The 26,103-nt window shown below is 42.1% G+C and overlaps 2 protein-coding genes and 1 long non-coding RNA gene across 5 annotated transcripts in view; 2 read left to right on the top strand and 1 right to left on the bottom strand.

Moving 5' to 3' along the window:
* AVL9 (AVL9 cell migration associated) overlaps positions 1-11,552 on the bottom strand; it is a 42,172-nt gene extending 30,620 nt beyond the window's left edge. For 2 of the 3 annotated variants that reach the window (XR_012659017.1, XR_012659016.1), the window contains exon 1: positions 11,362-11,536. Coding sequence is in view for 1 of the 3 variants with exons in the window: in XM_075083625.1 (XP_074939726.1) it covers positions 11,362-11,427 (66 nt within the window). In the remaining 2 variants the exon portion in view is untranslated. Of the gene's footprint in view, positions 1-11,361 lie in introns of all 3 variants that reach the window. The other variant, XM_075083625.1, reaches the window with a different exon arrangement.
* A 69-nt stretch (positions 11,553-11,621) lies between these two features.
* LOC142052871 (uncharacterized) lies at positions 11,622-15,996 on the top strand. The gene is made up of 4 exons (XR_012659018.1): positions 11,622-12,019; positions 14,612-14,712; positions 14,867-14,981; positions 15,690-15,996. It is a non-coding gene; the product is annotated as an uncharacterized LOC142052871 (long non-coding RNA).
* A 684-nt stretch (positions 15,997-16,680) lies between these two features.
* Positions 16,681-20,402, top strand: LSM5 (LSM5 homolog, U6 small nuclear RNA and mRNA degradation associated). The gene is made up of 5 exons (XM_075083626.1): positions 16,681-16,790; positions 17,237-17,332; positions 17,566-17,593; positions 18,239-18,311; positions 20,112-20,402. Exons 1-5 carry the CDS (start codon positions 16,745-16,747, stop codon positions 20,142-20,144), a joined length of 276 nt encoding a protein of 91 aa, XP_074939727.1. The 5' UTR covers positions 16,681-16,744; the 3' UTR covers positions 20,145-20,402.
* Positions 20,403-26,103: the final 5,701 nt, after the last annotated feature.

The raw sequence follows: 26,103 nt of genomic DNA on the forward strand, positions 1-26,103 counted from the left end.
TTTAATCCAATAGATTTTTATGTAAATCCATACATATATGCATGTGCATGCATAAACATGCATTTCAATTTCCGTGTTTGTCATTAATACATGTATGCATCACAAAAAATGCCTTCAAATATGAAGACTAAAGTCTTTTAATAAAGCTCAGTAGTCAACAGGAACGAAGAAATACACGCAAGTTTTCAGAGCTGACCGCTGGGGCATATTTTCCTGTTTGTTGTCTCCTCATGTGAATTAAGACTCCTCAACAAAATGAAATTCAAAGCTGAACTCTTCAGAGACTTCATAATAAACTATATAGAACTTGAACTGGAACCTCCACTCATTTCTTACTCTTCCAAGTGTCAGGGATCTTTATTACAGCTGGATATACTGATTATGCCTGTCAAGGGGTTTTGATGGCAATGCTTTCTCTGCCTCCTCAGATTGTCTTGGTCTATAAGAAGATAGCTCTTGATGGATTTCAGAACTAAAATCCATATAGAATGTGTTGTGATTTAGTGGAGAAATAAACAACTGTGCTCTCCAATATACAAAGTATTTCAACTCTCATGGAATACCAAGTTAAAATAAAATATAATTTTAAAAAACTCCCTAAACTGAAGTACAACTGAATTGCTGAAACTGACATTTTTATTTTTCTGTAATTCTGCTGTGTTAACAAACCTTTTATATGCAGTTTCCATTGGATCTAACAGTTTGGCTGCAAAGCACCTACTGATACACAGTTCTGTCTTGTTTGTGGAATGAAAAAAAAAAGTCCAGGCAATCTGTTTTGGTTCCTTTTCTTTAAAGGGACTTCCTAGCCAGAATAAATTTACTAGACATTCATTAACTCATAGTAAGAAAAGATGAGTGCAGGCAAGGAAAAAATGCATTTCAATTCCTATTTTTAGGAACTAATGTGATAGTTTTTCTTTAAAAATATTAATCAATATTGTTCTCTACTAAACTACAAGTACACAGTCAAGAGCTGTTAAAAAAGGATACTGAAAAAAGAGGAATTTACAAAATACATCTGCATGTCCACCTAAACTATCACACTCAAAACATTAGACAGGTAATTTTTGGTGAACTTCGTATTCCAGTAAGGTGGTTTTCCTTTTTGTGAAAAGTGTTAAGTGTTAGCCATCACAGTAAGATCCTTGGTGAACACTAACAGTGATAATTTAAAATGTGCTGGCAAGACAGTATAAACTCCCCATCCTCCCCACGCCATCTACTATCACGTTTGAACTACTCCACTTACAAGTTAATGCCTCTTACTAAGCACAGTCACAGTATAAGCTCTCCTCTTTAATACAGGTATTTTAGAAGATTTCTCTTCAGATTAGAAATGAAAAACATCTGGACTCAAATAAGTTTTTCCATTGGTTCAATGGAGACAGGATTTAATCTCAAATCTCTACAAAATCTGAAATAGTTAGAGTGACAGTATTATGTTAAAGGCAAGGATGCTTTCACTAAGTTGCAGAATCTAATTTACAGGGAGTTAACTCATTCCATTCTCTGAACAATTGCTTTGATGATCTCTCCCATCGCTTGTGCTGCAAAAACAGGTGGAATAATTGCTTCAATGAAGCAAAGGAGATCAGCAAAACCCACTCATTATGTTCCTATTTGGAAAAACTTTTCATAAATCATTTAAATACATTTCATTTCAAGGATACCAACACTTCATCTCTCATTTAAGAAAGAGAAGCAGAAGTATGTTGAGTATCAAGTATAACGCTAAGCAGCGGTGACCAAAAAAAACCCAGATTAAAATTATACCTAAAATTTGATCTTTCATTTCAAATAAGTCAGTAGTTGTTCTTCACTCGAAGTAGGGATTTTAAAAATAAGTTTTCTTGATATGTTAGTCCTAGCACAGCCAGATCCAGAGAAAACCAGCACACCAATGATTTTATCTGAATCACCATAACAACTGCAGCATGCAGCCAGATGAAAAGAATTTAAGAACATTGTTAGTCTTTCAGCACTGAGAACAATTTATTATTTAAATCACAATTTAATCAGACTTGAATGACAAACTTTCCCCATTGTTTTACGACAGAACCAACAGATCAGGACCTACAAGTTAAAGAACCTATCCATACAACAATAATGCCTTGCCTATGCAGTAGCATAATGACCTCTAACAACAGATTTTAAATATATGTTCTATATCTATATAAATATGCATATGTGTAACTATGTATAATACTAATGCATATTTATATAAATATGTATATGTAGAATACATATGATACAGTTATATAAATATTTTTAAATCTACTACTTGCACACACAGTAACAGCAAACGAAATCCATGTATTACAAAGACGTAGAGCATAGCCTTTTCTATCCTTCCAGTTCCTGAAACTTCCTCACATTCCTGTATTGCTAAAGCTATAGAGCAGCCACTTACAGAAGTTACAGTAGTTCTAAGAAATTATTTGTATTGTTACAGATGCACAAAATAATCATTCCAGTTTGCTTTGAAAACTCTGACCAGCTTATTAACGTTTTGACTCTTAAAAGATAAAATAACCTGAAACACTGAAACCTTTGTTTACAAAGTCATGTCAGTATGCTTTTTAGACAGTCTTTATAGTTCAGGTCAGGTATAAATCCTGTGCTTTGGAACTTTTGTTCCTACCAGTCTCCTAAAAGAAAGTAAATAAACACCCACACACACACTCCTCCCAGAAAGGAACATAATACTGCTGCAACCATTCCAGCCTAGGGGGTTTGCTAGGGAACTCTGTGCCCTCAAGACAAGGCTTCATGGTCTTAGAGAAAGTAAGTTAGAATTCATACAGGATGAGCTCTTACGAAGATACAAGGTACCAGAGAAGGCAGCTTCCTTAACGAAACAAGGGAGGGCAACCCTCAGCTCTACTCCTAACTAAGGTTGGCCCAACACAACTAGTATGGACTAAGGTCAGCAGCAGCCAGTTTTTCACCCACGCAACCTGCTGCGCCCATTGGCTCTTACTGGACACACCCAGCTACAGGGACTGGTGGCATTCCCTCTCCCCCGGGACAGCACCCAGACCTCATCACACACAAGACTCAGGCACACATCCTTTCCCCAGCTCTTCAGCACGCCCTCATTCCCAATGTGAAGAAGCCCATGCAGGCTGGCAGGGAGTTGTCAAATAGTACAGTGAATCCTCCTTTTCCTGGGAAAATGGAGCACCAGGACTGTAGGCACATTTTAAAGCGCATTTACTTGTCATTTTAGAAACAGCCATTGTGTGTAATTCATATAGCGTGTATTGCTGAACACTGAGTCCAAGTGAGCTATCACCTTGTCTTATGAGCCAACAAGCATTCAGGTTCTTTGCCACAGGATGTCTGATGGTCCCAGAATAGCTCTTACTGAACACGCTCCTTCCTTACAAGTTTCAGCATTAGATTTACTACCGAGAGCTGACAAATCCAGCTCACTACCAAGTATGAGGCTGAAAAGCTACACAAACGCAGTAACATCATGAAGTACAGAACATGCTCTGCTCTGGGGACCGCCAATGAAGCAGGCAGCCCCATGCCCAATCCCCCAGCATGTCAGAGCCGGCAAGGAACTTCCTTTCACATCTTGTATCCACAACTTGCTGAGTGCTTTTAGAAACAACATGCCTGCACTACATACAAGCTATGGGACACATATCAAAATAAGGCAATATTAGGACAGGGAACACCAAATTGAGACTTGCAAGTTCCGATTTATTCCAACTGCAGTGGCCTCTGTTCAGTGATTTTACACCTCTGAACCTCCCTCTATATGTATATGTAAATTACGTTGCCACCTTTATACAGGTGCTGAGAGACCAAGTTGTTATTTGAAAGACGTATGAAATAGGTAGATAAAAGATGAGACAGAGGGACAGAAATATGTATTTTACCAATTTAGCATTCGTTCATTTACTCAAAAGGTCAAGATTCCTGGTACTGAATATTTAAAAAAGCTACTCAGATGTTATGACACATACAAAAGAATAGACAGATCATAAGATGAAAGGCAAGGATGACGACTATGGAAGTGTTACGTAATTGCAAATAGGTATTTAGCAACCTTCTCTCAATTCACACATCAGGGCAACTACGGAGAAAAGATCCAGTATGGAAACCTTCAAAGAAATACTTTACTTCCTGTCCAGGACTTCAAGGAAGCAACTGCAAGATTATCAAAGCATAGCACTCTCTAAAGCTTGAAAAACTAAACCAAGAAAGAAAACAAACGAACAAAAATCCACCACCATACCTGGGAGTTTTTCCTCAAACAATGAGCACAAAATACAAAATAAATAGATTACATAGACATGCAAAGAGTGGAACCCATCACTAATTCTACACAAGAGATCAGAATCTGTGGTATTGTTTACAGAAGTGTGAGATAGCAATTACATGTGTACTCAGCAATGCTTTGTGTATTTAAAACAATTAGCATCCCATGCTAATTTGAGTACCCTTTCTAATAAAAGCTAAAAGCTTCTTTCAAAGTTTCAACCTGTTGAACATAAGCAAAACCACATATTTCAGACAACAGGCTAATCTTTGAGACCCAATGAGTGAGTGCTATGATTAACTTAAAGAGATTTCATGCTCGTAAGAATCCTTTAAAGTGCTTAAATAATATTATTACAAGCAGGGAACAAAAACAAAGGAATTGTGCTAATGTTTACAGATTGTCATCAATAAGGCCACGAACAAAGCCTTTTGGCTTGATTCCAGCCTAGTTCTTTTTCAAGTTATTTTTTGTTTCTGTTATTCCTTTAACAAGATCTTGTTTAATCACTAGAGAAGACTACCTATTGCATAATACCTGCCTACTGTGCTCCCCCAAAACAAAGACACAAGGACTTTAAAGACAACAGAGCACACACTTCACTTACAGTTGAGCGTCAAACACATCTAACAATCACAGCAACTACTGCATTGGCAAAGATTGAGAAGAAAAAAAAATTCTTCTCCAGTAAAACAGAATCTTAGAAGACAGACAGGAAACAAATGGGGACTGAGACAGGCTAGAAGTTTTCCCCTTATGATGTCTCCAGAAGGGCTGCCGGTGGAACCTACTGAAGAGAGCAACTTTGGTATTTCCCTCATGGAAACAAGTGCTATAATTGAGGGTGTAGCAGACCTAGAAATGTAGGCAGTTCTCAAAAGGGTTGATAAAGAGAGCTAACTGAACTTGTTTGTTCCTTAGACACCTCCTAATTCTGCAAACAAAGTCAAGCCTAACTTGCCAACAATTCTGCTTAGAGACATTCCCCTCGAGCCCTCTTACGCTCCCTAGGCATAAGTGAAAAAGGCCACGTGCATGGATTGCTCAGGCCATGTTACATGCCAATTTCTGCAGATCACAACAAGTACTGCCTTCCAGACCTCAAGTACTTTAAATCTCAAATGGCAGGAGGAGCACATAGATGATTCAGGAAGGGAAAAAGTCTTAGAGGGCATTATTCCCTCTCAAAGATCATATTCAAGCCCTTTTCTAAAACTTAGGTATTTCACTCCTGATCTTAAGTTTCTTTTGCATGCCAGGAAGAAAACCTATGGTCAGGCAGGACACAAAACCAAACCCACACAGGCAAGCAACTCAGACACTCCTTTGGAGAAAGCAAACTTCCCATTTACTTGAAAAAGTTCAAGTACTTCAAAGAGCCTTAGGACAAACTTTGGGATTCCATGAGAATAGGCCTTTTGGTATTTACAATAACCCACTCCCACATCTGTGACACCAAGTTTGAAATGTCATTCTCCACCGGGGTACAGAGAAGTGGGTCAAGATCAGCTGCTGTTATTTTACAGAGCAAGGATCCCAAGCAAATAAAAGGAAATGGCACCTGGTGGTGACACAGGGCCTGAGTTTACTCAGATGTAATACCCTCAAAGCCTCACAGCATCAAGAGCAGGTGGGGATTCTTGTGCCAGGCCAGGCAGTACAGTAATAAATGGACCACCTGCTTCCTCAGCAAGAGCCAGGGGCTTACAGGGACTTGTGCATCCCTCTCTTGCTTGCAAGTTTTTCCAGCTTTGCTGAAACTTTCCTTCCTCTCCTTCTTGAATAAATCAATTCTCATTTTAACTTTGCCTTCAAAATGAATGATTTTTAGAGTACTCAGGATATTTTAAGCCTATCTACACCCTCAGAGACTATTATCTCTCTGCCTCCCCATGTAAATGAAGCTTGGAGATGAGAGCTCAAATGAGGATCGCGGCACACAGGATGATTAGTGGAGAACTGTGCCTCATGACTCAAGTCTTTCACCTTCACCACAAAGCAAAGGTCTTTCTCTGTATTTTTCAACACACAACTTGTATCTCCTAGTCAAGCTCTGTTTGGGCTACATTTTTGCTAAAGACCACTATCATAAGATAGATAAGGACTTTCCACATCACTTAATGCTTTCAAAAATTAAGATGTTGCAAGGCACATTAAGTGCTCTCTTGCTCACTTGGAATCAGAGGAAGCATTTGATGATTCTGAAAAAAAGAATCACACACACACACAACCAAAAACAACCCTTTTGCTTTATTTGCTCTGAAATCACCAGCCACTTACTGCTACAGCTTCTGAAAACTACTGAGGAACTTGATATCAGCTGCTCCAGAGAAAGGGCACAAACATCCCCCAAAATCCAAGTCTTACCATCCTATACTGAAGCAGGAAACCAGCAGAACATAATAAGAGCTAGGGAGCTGGACCGGTAACCTGCTGTGGTAACTAATGAGCCAATCAGCTACAGTTACTCCAAAACAGATCACGCCATTTCTGTGGCAGGCTTCCTTTATTATGAATTTATGGCCCAGTACTTTTGTGACTTGAGTCCTATAGAGCCTGAGAAGTTTGTAGAAACTCCTACCACACCAAAACCGTGTGTTTTACATCACTGGACAAGACCATGAGCAACTACATATGACAAAGGGCTGTGTTTGCTGTTCCTTTCTCCTTAGGCCACTCCTCTTACCGGTAGCAAACAGGTCTCAAAAAAGGATTTTTCTTTTCTGAATACTAACGAAATGTTTGTCATTTCATTTCAGATGTCATTGGTATCACAGTCCAAGTCAGTAACTAAAAGGCCCAAAGAAGCAGGCTGGCAATCTGCTCGTGTACGCAAACAAAAGCCTACGGCTTCTCAAAAAGCTTACTCCACACTTGCTAGAGAAAACTCATTCCAAAGCTTTCAGGATTTTTAGTTGGCAAATGCAAAGTGCTGCGTTTACACAGCACAAAGCCTTTGTAACAGTGAGTGGCAACTCCAAGTTCGTAACAATTGCCCATGGAAATGCATCTTCAGACTAAACAACATACATACAAGTACACCTTCACTTTGTCTCTTACATAATCCTTCTTCACCCAGCAAAAAGACCCACAGTCCAACAGTGGGCCCTTGGAAGGAGCATGTGGAACTATCATTGCACTCATGCCATCAGTGAAAAGGCACACAGAAACAGACCAGTTCCTTGGCTCTCCTTCTCTTTTGTGAACAAATGCCTATGGATTTTCAAGTCTATGCAAGAAGATGTTCCTATATATAACTTTTTACTGTATAGGTTAAACTTTTCTTATACATAAGAACATTTTCTTTTATATATAAGCTATACAACAAAAGTAAAAGTTTAACTTTTCTTACACAGTAAGTTAATTGGCGGCTGTACACTTCAGACATCAGGATCTAACCAGAAAAGCACTTGTCTAAGAATATGTAGGAATCCAATTACATCTGTTACCAACAGCAATCCCAGACAGAGAATCCACAGTGTCAGAGCTCAGTTCCAAGTTACACACCTCTGTACACATCAGCTTCACACCACACGTATATTTCGAATCCCCTTCCTTCCATACTACAGGTTTGGAGGGAAAGCCAGATAACAAAAACACCTAGCATCAAGAAATCTGTCAAAATAGCTAACTCCATCTGCATTTCCTAGTAGGACTGCAGAGAAAACAGAGATGGAAACACAGAACCCGAAAGGAGCCTTCTCAGGTAAACCAGGTAAATCCATGTTACAACAGGCAGGCCAGCTGTACGGTCTCTCAATTTTAAGCTCCGCAAATTCACTCTTACTGCCATTTGAAAGCTGCTTTGGAACTTCACTTTTCTGCTATTAGTAGTTTCTTGTACACGATCTGCAGCACATCTGCAGCCAGTTCATCACCACTTGTTCCTGTGCCAGCACCATCTTTTTGATTAAAGGGTTGTTTTTTCCTCCTTATTTTTCACTTTCCAACAGTCTCCTGGAATACAATTGCATTTAATGCAGTGGTTCAATGAGTACTACAAAGGCCATTATCAAACATGGCAAGCAAAAAGAAAAGTCCCAGAGCACCACTTTCCGGAGACACTCTTTTCCACCCTCGTACTAATCTCCTCATGCCCATTTAGCTGTCTTCTGCAGATGTCTGCTCAGCAAAGAGAACCTGTGAACCAGCCAGCTCAAAACCAAGCCACTAAAACAAGGCTTACTGTTTCAAAGCCTCAGTTCCCTGTTTCAGCTTACCACAAAACCACCTCTCCTTTCCAGTTGTGAAGAGGCAGGAGAGGAAAAGGGGAGAATGTTTCCGTATTTGCAGAAGCAGCTTAGAGTTTTCATATGAATACAGCCTCAAAATCAATTTATTTAGCCTACCTAGCCAAGCTCTTCTACATTTTTCTTAAAAACAGACTGTGCAAGGACTATCTCATCCATTCCTGGAAGTGACAGGGAGAATTCAAATCCCTTTTTCTGAAAGGTGGATCAGAATTTTTATGCATCAATAAGCACATTATTACACTACAGGACTACATTTTTTGCCACACTCCCAAATCACTCTGCTTCTGTGACTTATACTTGATCATATGGGGTCTCTCTTCTCTTCCAGGTCTCCTCATGTTAATTACCAAGCCTATACTGTTATTATTCATTCCTGTTGCATGATCTTGTAATGCACCCCATTTGTACCATTACTGCATTCCTTATCACCCAGCTCTTGCATGACATTCCAGTCTTCCTTTGCAACACTGATTCCTCAAGTTTGCTCATCATAGCTATATTTTACTGTGGAAATGATGCCAGCACCACTTACGTGGGCCCAAAGTCAGTCTTGAGAAACACCCCCTGTTGCTGCTTCCTCTCATACTGTTCCTTACCCAAGTACCAGCTCCGGTAGTAATTTTCCAGTATCTCCACCTCAAAAAAAATTTTTTTTTGGTAATGCTGTGTGATCTGTGCAAAGTCCCAGGCAGATTCGAGCTACTCTGCTTCTTTTACAGAGAAATTAAATCAATCGTTATTCTTAGAAAAGATGCAGGTCAGTCAGGCATGATCTATTCTTTAGTGAATACCCATAGGACTCAGTCTACTTAGTTTCATGTTGTTAATTAATTATTTCCTTCACAAATTCTCTAGAGCCTGGCATACTACTGATGTCAAACTCATTAGGCTATTGCTGCGCAGCTCCCTACCTCCAGCTCTTTTAGGAAACAATTTTTATAGTTCAGTAACAAATTTGTTAACTCAGAGGTAGAATATATTCAAAATCTGATTTCTGGTTAGATTTCCCTTAGGAAGCCTGGGTGTTTGTGGTTCTACCAACTGTCATTCTATTCCTGCAGTTCTTGTCCCTGTGACACAGCTACCCCATTCCCTTCCTCAACCATATTCCTCTGCAACTTCTCTAGTTCATATCTTGAGATACTTAAAGATGACTTTGGTTTAGAGGTATTCCAGCCCAATTTTTCAGAACACCTGAAAGGGTTACTTCTACAAACATTTTACTGGCAGCAAGATACAATTCACTGCTACTAATTTATAGTTTGGGTTTGTGGGTTTTTGTTTTGGGGTAGTTTTCTTTTTTTGCATCAACACCTCATGATGTTACATGAAAAGAAATACAGGGCCCAAAAGAACAGAAGCAACAAAAGCCACCTCTGCTTTTGTCTCCAACATATGTCTTTTCTAAGAGGCCAACAACAAGGCTCCCAACTAACGCTCATCTTGTAACAGCCTCTGACAAGAAAGTCACTGATAAATATCGCAATCCAGAAAGTGACTGATAGATATCGCAAACCTTACAACCTAGCTGATGGAATTCCTTGTAGGAACCAATCCTGCGAATGTCCTGTGTGAACAGCCCCCAGACACCCTGAGGAGAAAGGATGCATTACAAAACCCTGCAGGCCTTCCTGAAAGAGGTGGAAGAGCACCTACAGTGAGTTACTGCACTTCTGCTTCAGCCTCTATTGGTATGGAGAATTGTTTTACACGTTACCATGCTGTGCTTGTTTCGTTTGCTGAAGCATTAACAAAGGCTAATTAAACTCTCTGGTACCTTGTACGGAATGCATTCATGTTAGACCAGTTCCTGGGTAACAACATCCATCACATTCATTATTGTTTTGGGCATTTTTGTAAAGACTAAGGACACTCCATGGAAGAGGACTCACTGCAAGTCCAGCATTGTATCTACGTATCTGCCCTTGTCACAGCAAAGCAACTCTGTGTGCAGCCCCACCGGGGCATCACCTAGTTCAGCCACAAAAACATCTCGTAGTTCAAGGGTTTAAAAAAAAACTGCAGGGCATAAAATACCTATGAATTACACAACGTAAAATTCTTCTACCTTACAGGCCACACGAAGCAGTCAGGCATTTACGAAAGAAAGGAAGAGACATGCAAATAAACCTCAAGCCAAGGGCGGCCTTATGCCCTGGGGCCATCGGGCTGATTGTGTACAGGTTGTACCTGTGAGGGTGCAACGCGGTGCTGCCCACCTGGGCCGGCAGGAATAGATAAAAAATTTACGTTTTTCCTCTTACTTCTCTCTCTGAATGCATGAAACACCCAGACCCAGAGCAGACATGGGCGGCACGATGTGAGCCGTCTCCCAGGATGCGGCCGCGGCCGGTGGGGAGCTCACCCGGCGCCGGCCCGCCCCGGTAGGGCAGTCACGTACGCAGCCCGACACACGGCCACCGCCCGGAGCGGGCTGAGTCACGGCCCCGGCTGGCAGCCCCCGCCCCGCGGCTGAGCGAGCCCCCGGCCCAGCCCGGCTCCCTCCACGGGGGAAGGAGGCGGCCGCGACGGGCTGGGTCCCCCCAGACGCCCGGCGGCGCCGCGCCGGCTTCGAGCTGCTCCTTTGCCCACCCCCGTGAGCTAAAGCAAAGCTCCCCCCGGTCCCGGCCCTGTCAGACGCGCCCCCTCCCACGGGGGCTCCCGCCCTGCCCGTCAGGCCCCGCCGCAGGCTGAGGGCGGCAACCGGGCAGGCGCTGCTGGGCGCGGGGGAGGGGAGGCGGGGGAGGGCAGGGAGGAAGCGGAGGGAAGAGGCGGGAGACAAGGGGCACCCGCCGGCGGGCGAGGAGGCGGGAGGCACCCGCGCCCCCTCACCTGGCAGCCCTTCTTGTGGTGGAAGCCCACCACCACGATGTGCAGCACCGGGCCGCGCTTCTCCATGGAGCCCCGGCGATGGCCGCTCTGGAGAATGCTGCCGTGCCCCGCGCTGTTGCCCCGCCTCCCGCCGCCCAGGGTCCGACAGGGAGGCAGCCCCGGCCGCCTGCGCTTCCGCAGCGCCCGGCAGGGCGAGGGCGGGCGCCGCGGCAGCACCTCCCTCTTCCCGCCGCTGAGGCGGGGCTCCGCTTCGCCCCGTCCCCTCAGGAGGTGCCCCGGCGGCGGTCGGGCGGGAGCCGCTCTCCCCCTGCGCCGGTGGATAGCCCAACAGGAAAACTCACTTCGTCGAAGTGATTCCGAGGAAAAGCGGCTTCCTTTTATCCCGCGGCCAGGAAACCACATCGCTGCCGGGTAGCGGAACCCCACCAAACTCCGACCGCGGCTGTGCTGCCGCCCTCGGCGGCGCGGCTGCGGGCAGGGGCCGTCACCGTGCCTCCCTTTTCTGGTCGTCGTCTTTTCTGAGGACATCTCCTCTCAGCGGCCCCCTGCAGCGCAGAGGACAGCGCGCCTTCGGGCTGCATCCTTCCCACGGGAAGTCGTGCGGATTAGTGGCAGCACAAAATGGAAGTCTGGGATGGTTTCGGGCCAGGTGTGTCAGGTTGGTTGCTGAAGGTTAAAAATGCGAAAAATTCAAGTTAAGGCTTCTGCCGCTAGCACTGTGTTCTGCTGCTAAACATACATTATGATGCCCTAGAAAGATAGTTCAAGCACTTGTCCAAGAGCACAGGCAAACTTAGTGTGTGAGAAAAAAAAATTAAAAATCATTATCTTACTGTACTCAGACGGTGCTCCCTTTTTAACCGTTGTTATGATTCTACTTTGGCTATTTAAATCAACAGCATCTGCTAGAAATTGTACTTTTAAAAGTCTGCAGAAATCGGAAGAGATTCTTTTTGAAAGAACTATAAAAAAATAGTGCTTAAAGAAAATCTCATCGCTAACACAATACCCAATTATACCAAATTATAACAATAAAGCATGTAATTACATATTGTTCCTCAGCTCCAACAGAAGTGCCATTGTAGAAAAAATACACCGTAGGGAGCACAGGATAAGCTACAAGAAACAATCCAGTTCTGGCAAGTGAATGATTTCTTATTAGTTTTAGTCTGTAACTTACTGTCTAGTATCATTTCAAAAAAGAAAAAGGTTTGAGATATTGGCCATTATCTCCTGCAGTAATGAAATATCACCCAGAAGATGCATGAGAGTGTTTATAGCTTGTACTTAGCTCACTGAGGAAAGTGCAGCCTGGCATTGCTCTTACTGCTATGGGTTTTGCATTATAGAGGTACCTCAGTGATACTGCTGGATAATTGTAGCTTATTGCTTCTCTGAATAGATTATTAGATTTTTTTTTTCTTGAAATTTTCTTTCCCACTAAGACAATAAAAATGTTGGACTGACAACATGAGCCTGTTCTAGGAACACTAACTGGCTGGCATCCTCTATGGGTTTTCCCACAGGTCACTGCATGTATTTATGAGAAAGAAAGGAAGGTGAGGGCTGCTATGAAAGAAGCTCTTGGAAAAGTCTCAGTCAGAATTTTCCTAAAGGAATTCTTCTTAGAGCATAGCTAACAAATAGCAATGAAAACTCAGCCCTGCAGCTCTTCTATTACTCAGAGGTGATATTTCACTTAAGAACAGCCAACTATTATCATTACCATAGTAATCGTAATTTGTTAGTTATTCTGCAGTTCGTAACAATAACAAGGAGTTCTCAACTTGGATTATGTGCAGTGAGACTTCTTGAGACGGATAAGCTTTACCTGGGCAGTACAATAGTTTATGTCTGGAAGTAACATCAGAGATGAGCAGTGCCTTTGGTAGCTGGTAGCTCCGCTCTGTTGCGCTCGTTGTTCGGTATAGCCCAGCTTACTAAACAAAATTGTGAATTTGTGGAGAGAAGCATGTGAACAAAAAACAATCATTCTGGGATTTCTGTTGAAGAAAAGCTTAAATGAAGTAGGCATGGATCTCAGGTTTGTAACTAATTTCTTTTGGATGGCAATCTCACTTTGCGTTTGGAGTAGATTTTTCTTTTTTCTGAAGCTCTTGTCCTAAATTTTAGAAAAACTGGATTGTATGCAGTATGGTTCATAACGCTGCTTGGGATTATGATCTCTCACTTGAAAACTTGAAAATGGCACCTGGTGGTGACACAGGGCCTGAGTTTACTCAGATGTAATAGCCTTAAAGCCTCACAGCATCAAGAGCAGATGGGGATTCTTGTGCCAGGCCAGGCACAAGCAGCCAGGGGGCTTACAGGGACTTGTGCATCCCTCTCTTGCCCACAAGTTTCTCCATTTCTGTGGCAGGCTTCTCTAGTATCAAGTTATGCACAAATGCTTTCACGACTGAGTTGAAGTATTTGTCTCACGCTCAGATCGTCACCCCACATTTCCCTCTGTTCCCAGCCAAATGTCCCAGGCTGCTCAGAGCACATTTTTTCATCAGAGAAGGACTCAGGGCATTCTCAGTCAGTTTAGGAGTGCAAGATCTTGGAAGTACTTCTCCGCAGGTGCACATTTTCATCAAACCCTCTTTAGAAAGGTCTAAAAAGTAGGACTTTCTTGTGGGTTAGAGCTATTTACAGCCAAGACAGTATGAAGACAATGTATCGCGAAACCCCATTTTTCTGTATGGTTTTTCTGTAAATCATGTTAAGACACCCAAGCTGGCTATGGACTACAAAGGCTTTAAATTAAACTATTCCAACAGAAATCAACAGACTTGCCTTTTTCTTTAACTCTGTGTTTAAGCTCTTCTGTGTTCTCATAACTGGAGACTGTCTACCCACAGAGAGGAAGAATACTTGTGAAACGAGGAGCTGAAAAGTGAAAACAACCTGAGAAGACAAATGGGGAATTTAATCTAAAAAGCATTGATTAGAGGATCCAACCCAGACAGGGTGGCAGTAACAAGAAGTATCAAAAGGCAGCTTTTGAGAGGAGCCTCTGCCTCCTAGAGGAGACAGATAGCGTTGGAGCGGTGCTATCGGCGTTGCAAACCCAGCATCGAATTGAAGCTCAATCTGAAAAAGCACAAGCCACAGCTCTTGAATCTGTGTGGGCAATTACCCCACATCAGGTTATCAAACACGGAGTAATATTAGCTGAAGGAGCTGGAGCAACGTCACATGCAATACTGGAAGGAGATGACACTCCTGTTTTCCTCCCTTACCGCAGGTTTGCTCGTCGTGCTTTGTAGTCTTGTGCTACAAGCACACGCCCTGGGTACATTTCCATGAGATCAACGTGTAAATCCTTGGATTTGGTTGGCCTCTACTGTAAGTAACTCATCTTGCCTTTTGTATTGTATTGATTAACAGCTTTTGACAAGGTGTTTTATCGGTGTGCCAACTCCAGGAGCTGTATTACAGAACTACACTGTGCTAACTGCTTTTGATATTAATGTTCCTCACTGTTACTCTTTCTGAGTAGGTAACTGCCATACACCAAGGAACATCGCAAAATTGATTGGCGGCGGGCTATCTCCTTCTTTGACACCATGAACACTGCTCTGATTTTGAATGCACATGTTGCTTCAACATAACCGGTAAATCAGCCAGCGTAGAGGATGACATTCAATAGCTCCAGGATTTAATGCATCGAATGAAAAAATCCAGGGACAGTGCCTGGCTGGCTGAGTGGTTTAATTTCCTGACAGGACGGGTGGGACATCTGATTCAAAGCATTATTGTAGAGACAAGTTTATCCCTTTTTCTATATGTTTATTACGTGCCTCTAACTTACCCTGCCCTACGCCCTGCAAGACTAAATGGACACCTCCAGCTTTGCCAGCCCCAGCAGAAGTGGTCCCCTGAGCGAGGGGGTAAAATGTAGGATACTAGTGGAAGATTGGTGGGGAGGATCATAAACATGCTCAAGTGACTTGCACCTGGGGTGTAGAAAAACACATATACTAATTTTTATTTATCCGTGTGTGCTTCACAAGTAGAACATCTGTGTTTAGATAACATAAGCCTATGATAGGCTTAGGGGCACCGTGTCAGACATGCTTGAAATTCCTGCCCTGCTCTGGAGAAGATCAAAGCACAGTGGTAAACTACACCTGTGCAAATCCCTGGCAAACAGGCCAAAACAGCAGGGTCGGCAATCCTCCAGCACAGATCAAGCTCTGCTGTGCTGCGTCCCCGCTTGCCTGCCTCTGACCGGGTGCTGCTTCGGGGATTCCCCTAGTTAGCGACGTAACGAAAAAAAATTTACTCTTTGCATTTCATCTGTGGTTTTGCGGTTGCTCCAGTGTCCTGCCTGTGCTGGCTCACACAGTCGTCATGACTACCCCAGCTGGCATTTCATACACCTTCTACTCGAGGGAGGCACACCCGCCTTGCAGCAAGTCAAGCCCAGTGTGACATCTCTCAGCTCCAGGCGCAGCGAAGCACTCCTGTGCTGAGCCCAGTGGGGCAACGGCATCTGCTGACTTCAAAGGTTGTATTTCACTTCAGGAACAGAAAGTCTGAGCATTCAGAGTTACTTGGGAACTCACCACCTTTAAAAGCTGAGCTAGCAGCCCTGCAATGCCAGCAGCTGTCCATCCTTCGAGAGAGGTGCGTGGGTTTCAGGAGGCCTGTGGAGCAGAGTTTATTCACAGAATCACTGAACGGTAGGGGTTGGAAGGGACCTCTGGAGATCATCTCATCCAACCCCCCAGCTTGAGCAGGCACACCTAGAGCAGGGGGCACAGGAATGCATCCAGGCAGGTTTTGAATACTTCCAGAGAAGGAGACTCCACAACCTCCCTGGGCAGCCTGTTCCGCTGCTCTGTCACCCTCACAGGAACGAAGTTTTTCCACATATTGAGGTGGAACTTCCTGTGTTCCAGCTTGTGCCCATGGCCCCTTGTCCTGTCACTAGGCACTGCTGAAGGGAGCCCGGCCCCATCCTCTTGACACTCAGGCTTCTTCTGGAGTCCGCCCATCCCAAAATGTGCAATAGCTCTAGAAATAGAAATACCAGTTTCACCTGGTCCTGTAGCATTAGGGGAGCAAAGCATGTCTGAACAGCCGGTGGGCTTTTGGCTCCAAGCCAACTCCACGTAGGCAAAAGGACTTCCAAAAATCCTTTTTGCGATAGCGTTCTTGGATATTAAGGAGCAAATTCAAGACAGCAATGCTGTCTCGATCCCGACACGTAGATGAACACCGGGGGGGAGGCGGTGCCAGGGGAGGGCGGCAGCGGGGCGGTGCCGGGAGGCGGGGCCAGAGCGGAGGAGCGACGGCTCTGCCATCCGCTCGTCAGGGCTGCTGGGTTGGTTTCCGCGGGAGGCGGCAGCGATTGGTCGGGTCTGGGTCCAACATGGCGGCTAACGCGACCACCAACCCCTCTCAGCTGCTGCCGCTCGGTAACCGCTGCTGCCGCCGCGGTGCTGTCGCCACCTCCCGGTGTTGTGGCGGGGAGGCGGGGGAGCCCCCTCTTGTGGCCCACGGGCGCAGGGGGGAGGCCGTTTGCGGGCACTTCCGGGCGGCGCGAGCGGCGCGGCACTTGGCGGGAAGCTTGAACGGGGCGGGCGGGCGCCTCCCGTTAGGCGGGGGTTTCCCTCGTCGGGGGCGATGTGGTGGGGGAGGTGGGATGTGTGTGTGGGAGGTGGGTGGGTGGTGTGAGTGCTAGCCGCAGTAAAATGTGCAAAGATTCGTTTAAACATATTTTTTCTTTTTTTTCTTTCTTTTTATTTTTTTTCAACCAGTGTCTGGCAATTACTTTTTTGCCATCACAGTGTCAGGGGTTTTCTTCTAAGAAATACATGCTCTATGAAATAATCTCTTGTACCTTTTTTTTTTTTACTTACAGAACTTGTGGACAAATGCATAGGCTCACGCATCCATATTGTGATGAAGAGTGATAAAGAAATTGTTGGAACACTTCTAGGATTTGATGACTTCGTCAGTATCCTTTGATGGAAATGTTTAAGGCCGTTCACTTTACTTTTTGGCTCAATTCATTCATTGTTTTTGTGAGGCTTGAGTTCACTGGATGGAACCATTTTGTACAGATTAATTGTATTATTCTGATATTTTCCGTTTACAGATAGAATCATAGTTCAGTATAAAATGAAAATACCTTTAAATATTTCAATTTTAAAATTCTGGGCCTTATTTTCCTTGAAACTGGATTTTCAGATATGGTGTTAGAAGATGTTACAGAATTGTAAGTGTTATTTCTGCCTCTTGTTGCTATTAAATTTTTGGTTTTCTGAGGGAAACCATTGTGTAAGATCTGTAAGCAATGTGGTTTTATATTTTTGGAATACTTGCCAGCTGATTAGTTTATACCTCAGAGGTAAACTATAGGGGGTGATCTGTTCAGGACAGCTGTGTCACAGACTAGAAGTTGCATGACTTATACTTGTAATCAGATTCGTAATTTGTAGCCTTAATTTGGCATGGGTTGTGCGTTGAACTTTCCAGTAGTTTGTTACATTTCCTTAAGGTCTAGGTAAAGATTTAAAAAGTTAGCACACTTAAGGGTAAGTATTTATTACTTGGTCATGCCATATTGCTATTTGAAACCTATTTTGAGTATTGGTGGTATTCCAGAAATTGTGCAGATTTAGAGGGTAAATCTGTATCTTTATGTACAAAGCAGAAGAGTACAATGGATGTTTTTAGTTGCCAGGGAGCCTTCTTTACCCAGGTGGGCAGTTGATAACGATTACACTGCTGTGTGGCTAATTACTGGTTAGTTCCAACAAATGTCATCTTAATACAGAGATTTATGTCAGTTGTGTAATCAAAACTGTAATCATTGTCCCTGCTTATGTGTTCTTACTTGCTGTTTCTAATGCTGCTTCAGTGAGATTACACCTGAGGGCAGAAGAATCACAAAGCTAGACCAGATCTTGCTAAATGGAAATAACATAACAATGGTAAGTCATCATTGTTAGAAGGCTGCATGCCTTTATTTTCTGTACCTGTAAATCACTCAGTAATTGAGTTCAACTATTTCAAGCTGAGCTTTCCAGACAGTTCCGTTACACAAGCTACTTTCAGCTAGCTTCTGGGGCATATGTGTGTATGAATGGTGCTGGAAAAGTGATCTTATTGCCTTCCTTAGTTTAGAAAAGGAAAAAGAAAGCACGAAAAGAGCATGGCCCTAATTTTATTTTGAATAATGCTTTTGTGGTCTTCAGGTGTGCAAGGGAATCACTGGCTTTGTTGCCCACTCTGTAGGCTGGTCCATACAGTGTCTTTAGCTCATGAGTGTTTGCCTGCATAAGTATGTAGGGTGGGATACCTCTACATTTTGTCCGTTATCGTAGGTATAGATGTGTTTGCAGCAATTTGGATGCTTATGAGCTTGTCAAGTAATTTGGTGCTATGATACAGTGTGATGCCCAGAGAGCTGTACCTTTTCATGCTCTGAAAAAAAAATCTGGAGGTCTGTTGGATTATACCAAATGAGAAGTGCTATGATTTTTAGTTTGTCATGTGCTCATGTATGTAGATCAGTACTGAAACAGTAATTAAATGTTGTGATTATGCATCCCTAAGCTGAATTCTGCAACTTCCTGAATACCACAAAAGCAGACCCACAGTAGTTCTTTGCTTGTCTGCATAGACGGCTACAAAATCAGGACTTCCTACATAAGGGCATTCCTAATTTTGTGTGAGGAGAAGAGGAAGACTGACTTGAGCCTAAGTGAGCTGTGTGTGAATGAGGAATAATCTCTGTTTTGCTGTCTTACCTACCTTGTACCTCCGCACTGTGTGTGAGCAACTGCCATCTTGACTTAATTTCAAAGCCTTTTTCTGCTTTGATTACTGTCCTGCATCCTTAGAGGACACTGCATGTTCAGACTTCTTGTATGGAGTAAAATAATTACCATCCAGGTAAGCTGGTGGTACGCTGCTCTTGAAGCAGAAGCTGGTGATTCTTAGAGTGCAAATTTTCAGCAAGACCTAGGCATGTGTCTGTATTAGATCTTCTGTCTTTTGGGGATGTATCTTCTCACATCAGGAAGACTATGCTTTAGACTTTTTCTTACTGCAGTCCCAAAAGCAGCGAAGCTCTTTGTCTTTAAAAGCGCTCAGCTAATTATTAAGAATATCTCAGTAAAAGGGAAGGTTATCATCATCTTCCCCCCCCCCCCCCCTTTTTCATGTTTTCCCTTTTGTATTTCTTTATCTGCTTTTCAGTCCTTTAATTTCTTCACAGGAAAATGCTCTGCTGACTTAGTCCCTGCTGCCTGTAGATGGGTTCAGCTCTTAATTAGGTTTGGGGCTCTGCTTAGCAATGGGAGTTGGAAAGAGGAAACCAACTTCCCAGTATAGCCACAGTCTGGGGAAGAATCAGCACTTGGAGAAATGCTTCATGAAAGGAAGCATGTTCTTTGTCCTTCTAAAAATACGCTGTAGTGTTTCTAGACAGAACGATCTCCTTGAAGTGAATAACAAAGACAAGAACCAAAAAGTGTGTTATCCTAGGAAGTCCTTAGTGTTTTATTAAACATTCTTTGTATTTGGAGATTCTTTTTGGCATGTGCTTCTCTGGCAGTAACTGACTTCCTCTGTTGGGAGAGGAAGACGATATTGAATCTAAAAACCATTTTTGTGGTCTACCATGAAGTCTCCATCTGCTAAAATGTTGTAAAGCAAGAACTGCCACGTATGAGTTTGTTGAACTCAAATCCATGCCACTAACACATAATTGTCTTATTCTTTTATAGCTGGTTCCTGGAGGAGAAGGACCTGAAGTATAAGCTGATACAATTCTCGTCTATGAAGACATGTTATATATATATAAAAGTAAACTAAATAGAGCTTTTGGGGTGTGGGTTGTTGGCTTGGTTCGGGTTTTTTTGTTTACACACTTTTGCAGTTGTCATTTGATAAAGACAAGGATTCCCCCTTCAGGAAAGGTGTGTTGCTAATGATAATGCCAAATTTGTAAGTTAAAATCACGACTTTCATGTAAAGATGCACTAATCTGTTCTGAATAAAAGGCTTTCTTTTTGTTAGTTATTGTGTTCTGTTATGGAAGTGCACAAGTTATAGATAGTTTTATAACTGGAAAAATAATAGTTATGTTTCAGCTGCTGTCAGTCTTCAGTATTTCTACATATGCTGCTTTTGTTTGTGGCCCGAGTGTATAAAACACAAGTTGTGAGCTGATGTTGCTGTTCTTTGGAGTACAGGCAGATACTAAGCTGGATGACTTGTTAAAACATGGCTTCAGGCTGTGTCACCAGAAACCATGTGTTAAAGTGCTGTAGAATTCTGAAATCTCTTCAAAGTAGAGGCATCTGCTTCGTGCTTGGCACCCTTTGGTTCTGCTGGCCTTGAGGTTCAGCACTCGTGGACTTTTGCTTGGTAGATATGCTTTCGTAAAGGCACTGTAATGGTATTTGGCAAGCAAGGACTGACAGACCAGGCCTAGTTCGTGTTGGGAGGGTAAAAAAATCCAAAAAGGCTGGTGTTAAAACCAGCTCATTCATGTCAGTGTTGACTCCACTTGTCACCACGAAGTGGTGCTGTCTGCACTTAAAGTGGGAGCTGCCCGTGCCTGCTTGCCTAGTTCGGCAGCTCAACTGATTTCCATGTGTAAATGCCTTCGGCTGCTGTCACTGTAGACAAGCAGGGTGGAGTAAGGGCTCACAGGGACGGGGCGAGCTTTGCCTTCCCATCACCAGAAGAAGAAAGAAGTCATGAAGAAGGGGGCTCAGGAGCAAGAGACTGCAAAGAAGTTGCTGTACTAGATCCTTTTTGCTTTGCTTTAGCTGACAGAAAAGCAGCCTTCTGCCAGCTGCTGTGAGCTTGAAATACAGGGAGAACTTTTTGCTTTAGCCTATTAAAGGGGAGAGACCCTCCCCTGTCCCAGGGAGCATGCCACTTTCGACTCACTTGTTCTGACTATATGATCTGCAGTTATAACGTTCAGAGTGCAGGGTGACAATCTGTACCATTGAGTCCCTGAATGGTTTTTAATTTCTGTCCCCGTTTCCTTCACCAGCTTTTTTCAATACACCAATTAAGTTAAAAAAATATTTTTTTAACTTATATTTGTTTGGAACATCATGTCGGTTTTGGTGCCAAACACTTTATTTCCTAGAAATAAGTTAGCTGTTTTAATCAGAACTCTTCAAAGACATCCAGCCAGTGTTGTACTGCTGCTCTGGGGTTTGTTTGAAATAAGATTCTATACGTGTTCCAGTATGTGCACTTAATTTCTACTTCACTCAGTATTTTGAAATCAGTCTTAAACTGAAGAGAGGTTTCGTGCTTGGGAGAGAAAAAGAGCAGATATTGACTTGAAAGCGACTTTGTAAAGGGGAAGGTAAACTACTTTGTTTCTTTTTGGATTTTTATTCTGACAGCACAATCATCTGGTTCTCTCAGGATTTTGTTATCTCTGGGGGAAAAAAAAAACCCTCAGTATTGCCTCACTTCTTCCTTCTCTGGTTGTGTGTTTTTCACTCCCTCCAGAGGAAGTGCTAAGCGTGTTATCTTTTAGGAAGACATTTTAATTCATGACTCAGAGGTCTGCAAATGTCACTCTAAAGACAGTTTCTGTGCATCCAAACGCTGTTAATCCTTTATAATGAGAAAGGAAAGATTTGTAATTTTAAGCTGAGAATCCAAAGTATTCCAGATGGGTCTGGTTTGCTTTGCATTCAATATTTCTGTAGCCTGTTGCTTTGGAAGTGCAGGTAATAAGCTTTTCAACTGAATAAGCATGTGGTCGCAGTTTTTGTTTTTCTTCCCCTAGAAATCTAGCGCTTAATCATACTGCAGTGTCTTGTAGAAGTGGACCCTGTGGTGTTCTCTGGAGTGCTGCCGAGGGTGCTGCTACAAGTCGGTCATTTAAAGTAATAACCTGAGGCTTTAAAAATATGTGAAAGTTAATGATGCTTAAAGATCAGAGCAGGGTAGTCATCAGGTTAAACTTACTTCATCACTGTGCATGCTGTAAGCATGGTTCCTTTCAGTTTGTTGAGTTTGTTTTTTTGGGTTCTTGTTTTTGTTTTCTTTAAGATAGCACTGGTTGCAGTGATTTTTAGTTTTACTGACTGGCTAACTCTCTTAGCATGGACATGGCTCCTTTCTGTCTCTTTCACTTTACTTGCAGACATAGTTAATATAGCTGTTTGGAATTGTGGAGTGAGTATATATATGTATGTGTGTGTGAGTGTGTTGGAAAATAATAAGACCTAAAGTACTCTCCCCACATCATTGGTTTTTGCTGGCCTGTATTTCAGTGGTATTAAGATTTCAAACTGACCCGGGTGTTGCTGTTGCAAATGCTTCTATGTTTGTCTAACTCTTCTGATGAAATAAAAGAAGAAATCAAAACACTAAGTGGTTTTTTTGTTTGCCTTGTAACTATAAAGGCTTTCACTGTCTAATATCTATTCATTCTTTTCAGGAATCACTATTTTTTTACCATATGAAATGGAAAGAGATTTCTGGTTTACTGTTAGCTTTTAAGAGATGTTTTATTCTCAGGGAATTGCTCAGCAATTAATTGAGTTTGGAATTCAGTTGATAGATATTTTGCATGCCTGTGCTCAAATATTGATGCTAAGAAGCCATCATACAGTTCATGTTCATAGCTTTATGGGTATTTGATAATAGGCAATAGTCTTATTTTTTTAATAATGCTTAATCTTTTTCTCTTTGGCAAGAGCAATTGAGTCTGCCTTGTTCTGTAGTACTTGCAGCTTTTCCCTATGATCAGACTTTAAAAAGGGGAAAACCTATATCAAGTACACAGGGTGGGTTGCACAGTGTGAGTTGCACAGCAGTCTCAGGAAGAACATGCATGACTGTGAGAGTCTGAGGTGCAGCATTACTAACATTTGCTAAAAAAAGTTTTGAAGAATGAAGTGTTTGTTTTATGACAGATACTTGGGGACAATTTCTGATGCTGGTAAAGTTTATTGAAAAATTTGCAGTGATCTCAGTCATTACGCAGGTTTGATTTCTGCTCACGCATTAAATGAGAGAAGGATAGAAACGTGCATTTGAAGGAAGATTTTGTACAAAGGGTGATCAGACTAGCAACTTACTTTCAGAGTTATTTTAAAAGACTTGGAGCACCGGTTAAAGGCAAGTAAGTCAAGTTTATCATATGCTCCTACATCAGCTGTGACTATTGAATATGGTCCGCAGTCCACCTCAGAACTTTTTGGCGTCCAGCTGGAACATGTTAAGTTGCAAGACTTCACTGCCGTGAGCTGATGGGTCACAGTGTTCTCAAAGCATAAAGTGTGGGAAGTTTAGTTTCTTGCATGGCAGTGACCCTCCTCAACATTAGTAACTGTACGACAGGGGAAAAGACAAATGCAGTGAATGTGTCGTTACAAAATAGCTGTTTGCATTTCAACGTGATGCAGATCCTTTCTATAGCCGTAGTGTTGGCGCATGTCTTGGAATTCAGCTGATCCTCTGTTGAACTCATTTAAACTTCTGGCCTTCACTACATCCCTGACAATATGTTTCACAATGGAAAAAATTATTTCCTATAAAAAAAGAAAAAGAAGAATGGGTGGAGGAAGTGGGGATAAAAAGCCTGCTATCTGCCAGTGTTGTGGGCTGCTTGCTCATTTTTCCATAGAATTCATGGTTTGTGTTTGTTTGTTTTTCTTAATTTTTCTATCTTAGCCTATCCCCTGCACCTTTGGTCGTATCTTGAAGTTTGTCTGTAGTTTCCTACATAAGTAGGTAAATGTACGTATTTTATTTCGTAGAGCTTTGATAGTCTTTAAATAGTCTTTAATGGTCTTTGATAGTTTTAAAATCATATGAGTAAATTAAATCTTGGAACAAATGTATTTGCTTATTTTTGTGAGTTGCTATGAAAATCTTATTTATCAGTTGCTCTTCTTTAAATTGAAATAAAAAGTAAGAAATATATTGGAAATAAATGTTAGGGACCTACTACTCAGTGTTGAGAGATTGTGGGATATACAGAGCATTTGTATTAAAAATTATGGACACTTTTCAATATATTTTTCCAGGTCTGAGGCACACTGAAAGATTTCTTTCATATGGTGGTGTGTCTGGTTTCATTGGCTTCAGCAGAATACATCGACTTTAGCTGAGAAGCTGCTGATAAGATTTTATACCTACCTAATATAGTGTTGTGATGACTTGTCATCTGAAATCAAAATTGCATTGATTCATCTAACAGGAGACTGGATCTTTGATCTGGAAATTGTACTGATAGCGACATTACAGAATCCATGCTCATAGCCTCACTGGTTTCTCGCAGCCCCTCAAGTTCATTAAGGACAACAAAGACCCATTCTTTTTTGTTATGGTGCTATGATCAGTGATGGAAGTACTACGTTGTCAGTTGTAAGACATGTGGTTCAACTGCTGTTGGATTCTGCTTTTTATGCCTGAAGAACCAGTTGATTTAAGTGGGTTTGCACAGTTTATGCTAATGATATGGCTGGAATGAAACAGGATCTTGTGTAGTCTGATGCAAGGACTGTATATGGTCATGGTTTGCAGCTGGGTGGGAGGAATTGGTTAAAGTTACTTCTTATTTGGACAATTTAATATCTTAAATATGAGTGAACAGTATAATCGGAAGTTTCATTTTTACAAAAGGAAATTTATAGATCAGTTTTATCCTGCGTTAGAATTAAGATACATATTTACTGAAGGCAATGGGTCTAGCCCAAGCACTGAAACACCTCAGTTTTGTGTACACTATTAGAACTTCTGTAAAATTTTCAAATCATAATGGTCTGTCAGTTTATGCTTGTTGAGTCTGAGCCATTACAGGATGTCCTATGAAAAGGTAAAGATTACTAATAATTGATATCTGGTTTGTAGACTATGCCTTTTTGTGTGCTCTAAAGTCACATATAAATAACTTTTATTGTTTCCTTTTTATTTATAAAAGTTCTGTTCATCGAACCATATAATCCCATGCATAAATCCCATTATATTTAGTGTTAAGCTTACTGAATTGCTATAAAATGTTGTGTTGCTGTAAACTATTTTGCCTGATAAATCTAAGCGGTCAGCTTTGTATTCCTACATGTATGTGTGATTAATATGCAATAGCTCAGGACAGGTTACCAGGCAACTGCGTGCTGTGGCTACAGAGGAGGCACAAAGCACCTGGCCCATTCCTTTTAATCAGTGGAAAAGTACAGATTCTCCTGAGAGCTTGGTCAGTCTAACATAGTTAAGGGTATTTTTATACCCCTCGCACGGTGGGAGAAACACTGTGTGGTTTTGCAGCAGTTGAGAATCACTTTCCCAAGATTCTTTTTATGCCTGAAATACTTGTAAAAAAGAAAAAAAAAAGGCAAACCAGAAACAACCCACAATCTTAAAACTAATTTAACCCAAGGCAGGCTTCAGGATTCTCATTCTCACGAGATATTTTACCATTGTATAGCCTTGTGGACTGTGCTGAGAATTAGTATCTTGTATGTGACATATTAAAAAGTTTCATTTTTTGTGTCCTACACACTTCTGCTGATTGTAATGCTTTTGCTTGCTAATGGCAACAGGCAACAGACAATGCGTATTGGTTTCAAGGCACTGTGGAACAGGAAAGGTAGTTTGCCCATGTTCTAACTGCTGTTGCAGACATTGTTTCAGTGGTTTGCAAGTAACGTGTTCCAAGTACCTTTTCCTACCATTGCTGCGTTTTGTTGTTTTGTGGGTTTTTTTTTTTTTTGTTAATCCAGAGAATGT

The sequence above is a fragment of the Phalacrocorax aristotelis genome, chromosome 2 (genome assembly GCF_949628215.1).
Source record: "Phalacrocorax aristotelis chromosome 2, bGulAri2.1, whole genome shotgun sequence".
Classification (NCBI taxonomy): Eukaryota; Metazoa; Chordata; class Aves; order Suliformes; family Phalacrocoracidae; genus Phalacrocorax; species Phalacrocorax aristotelis.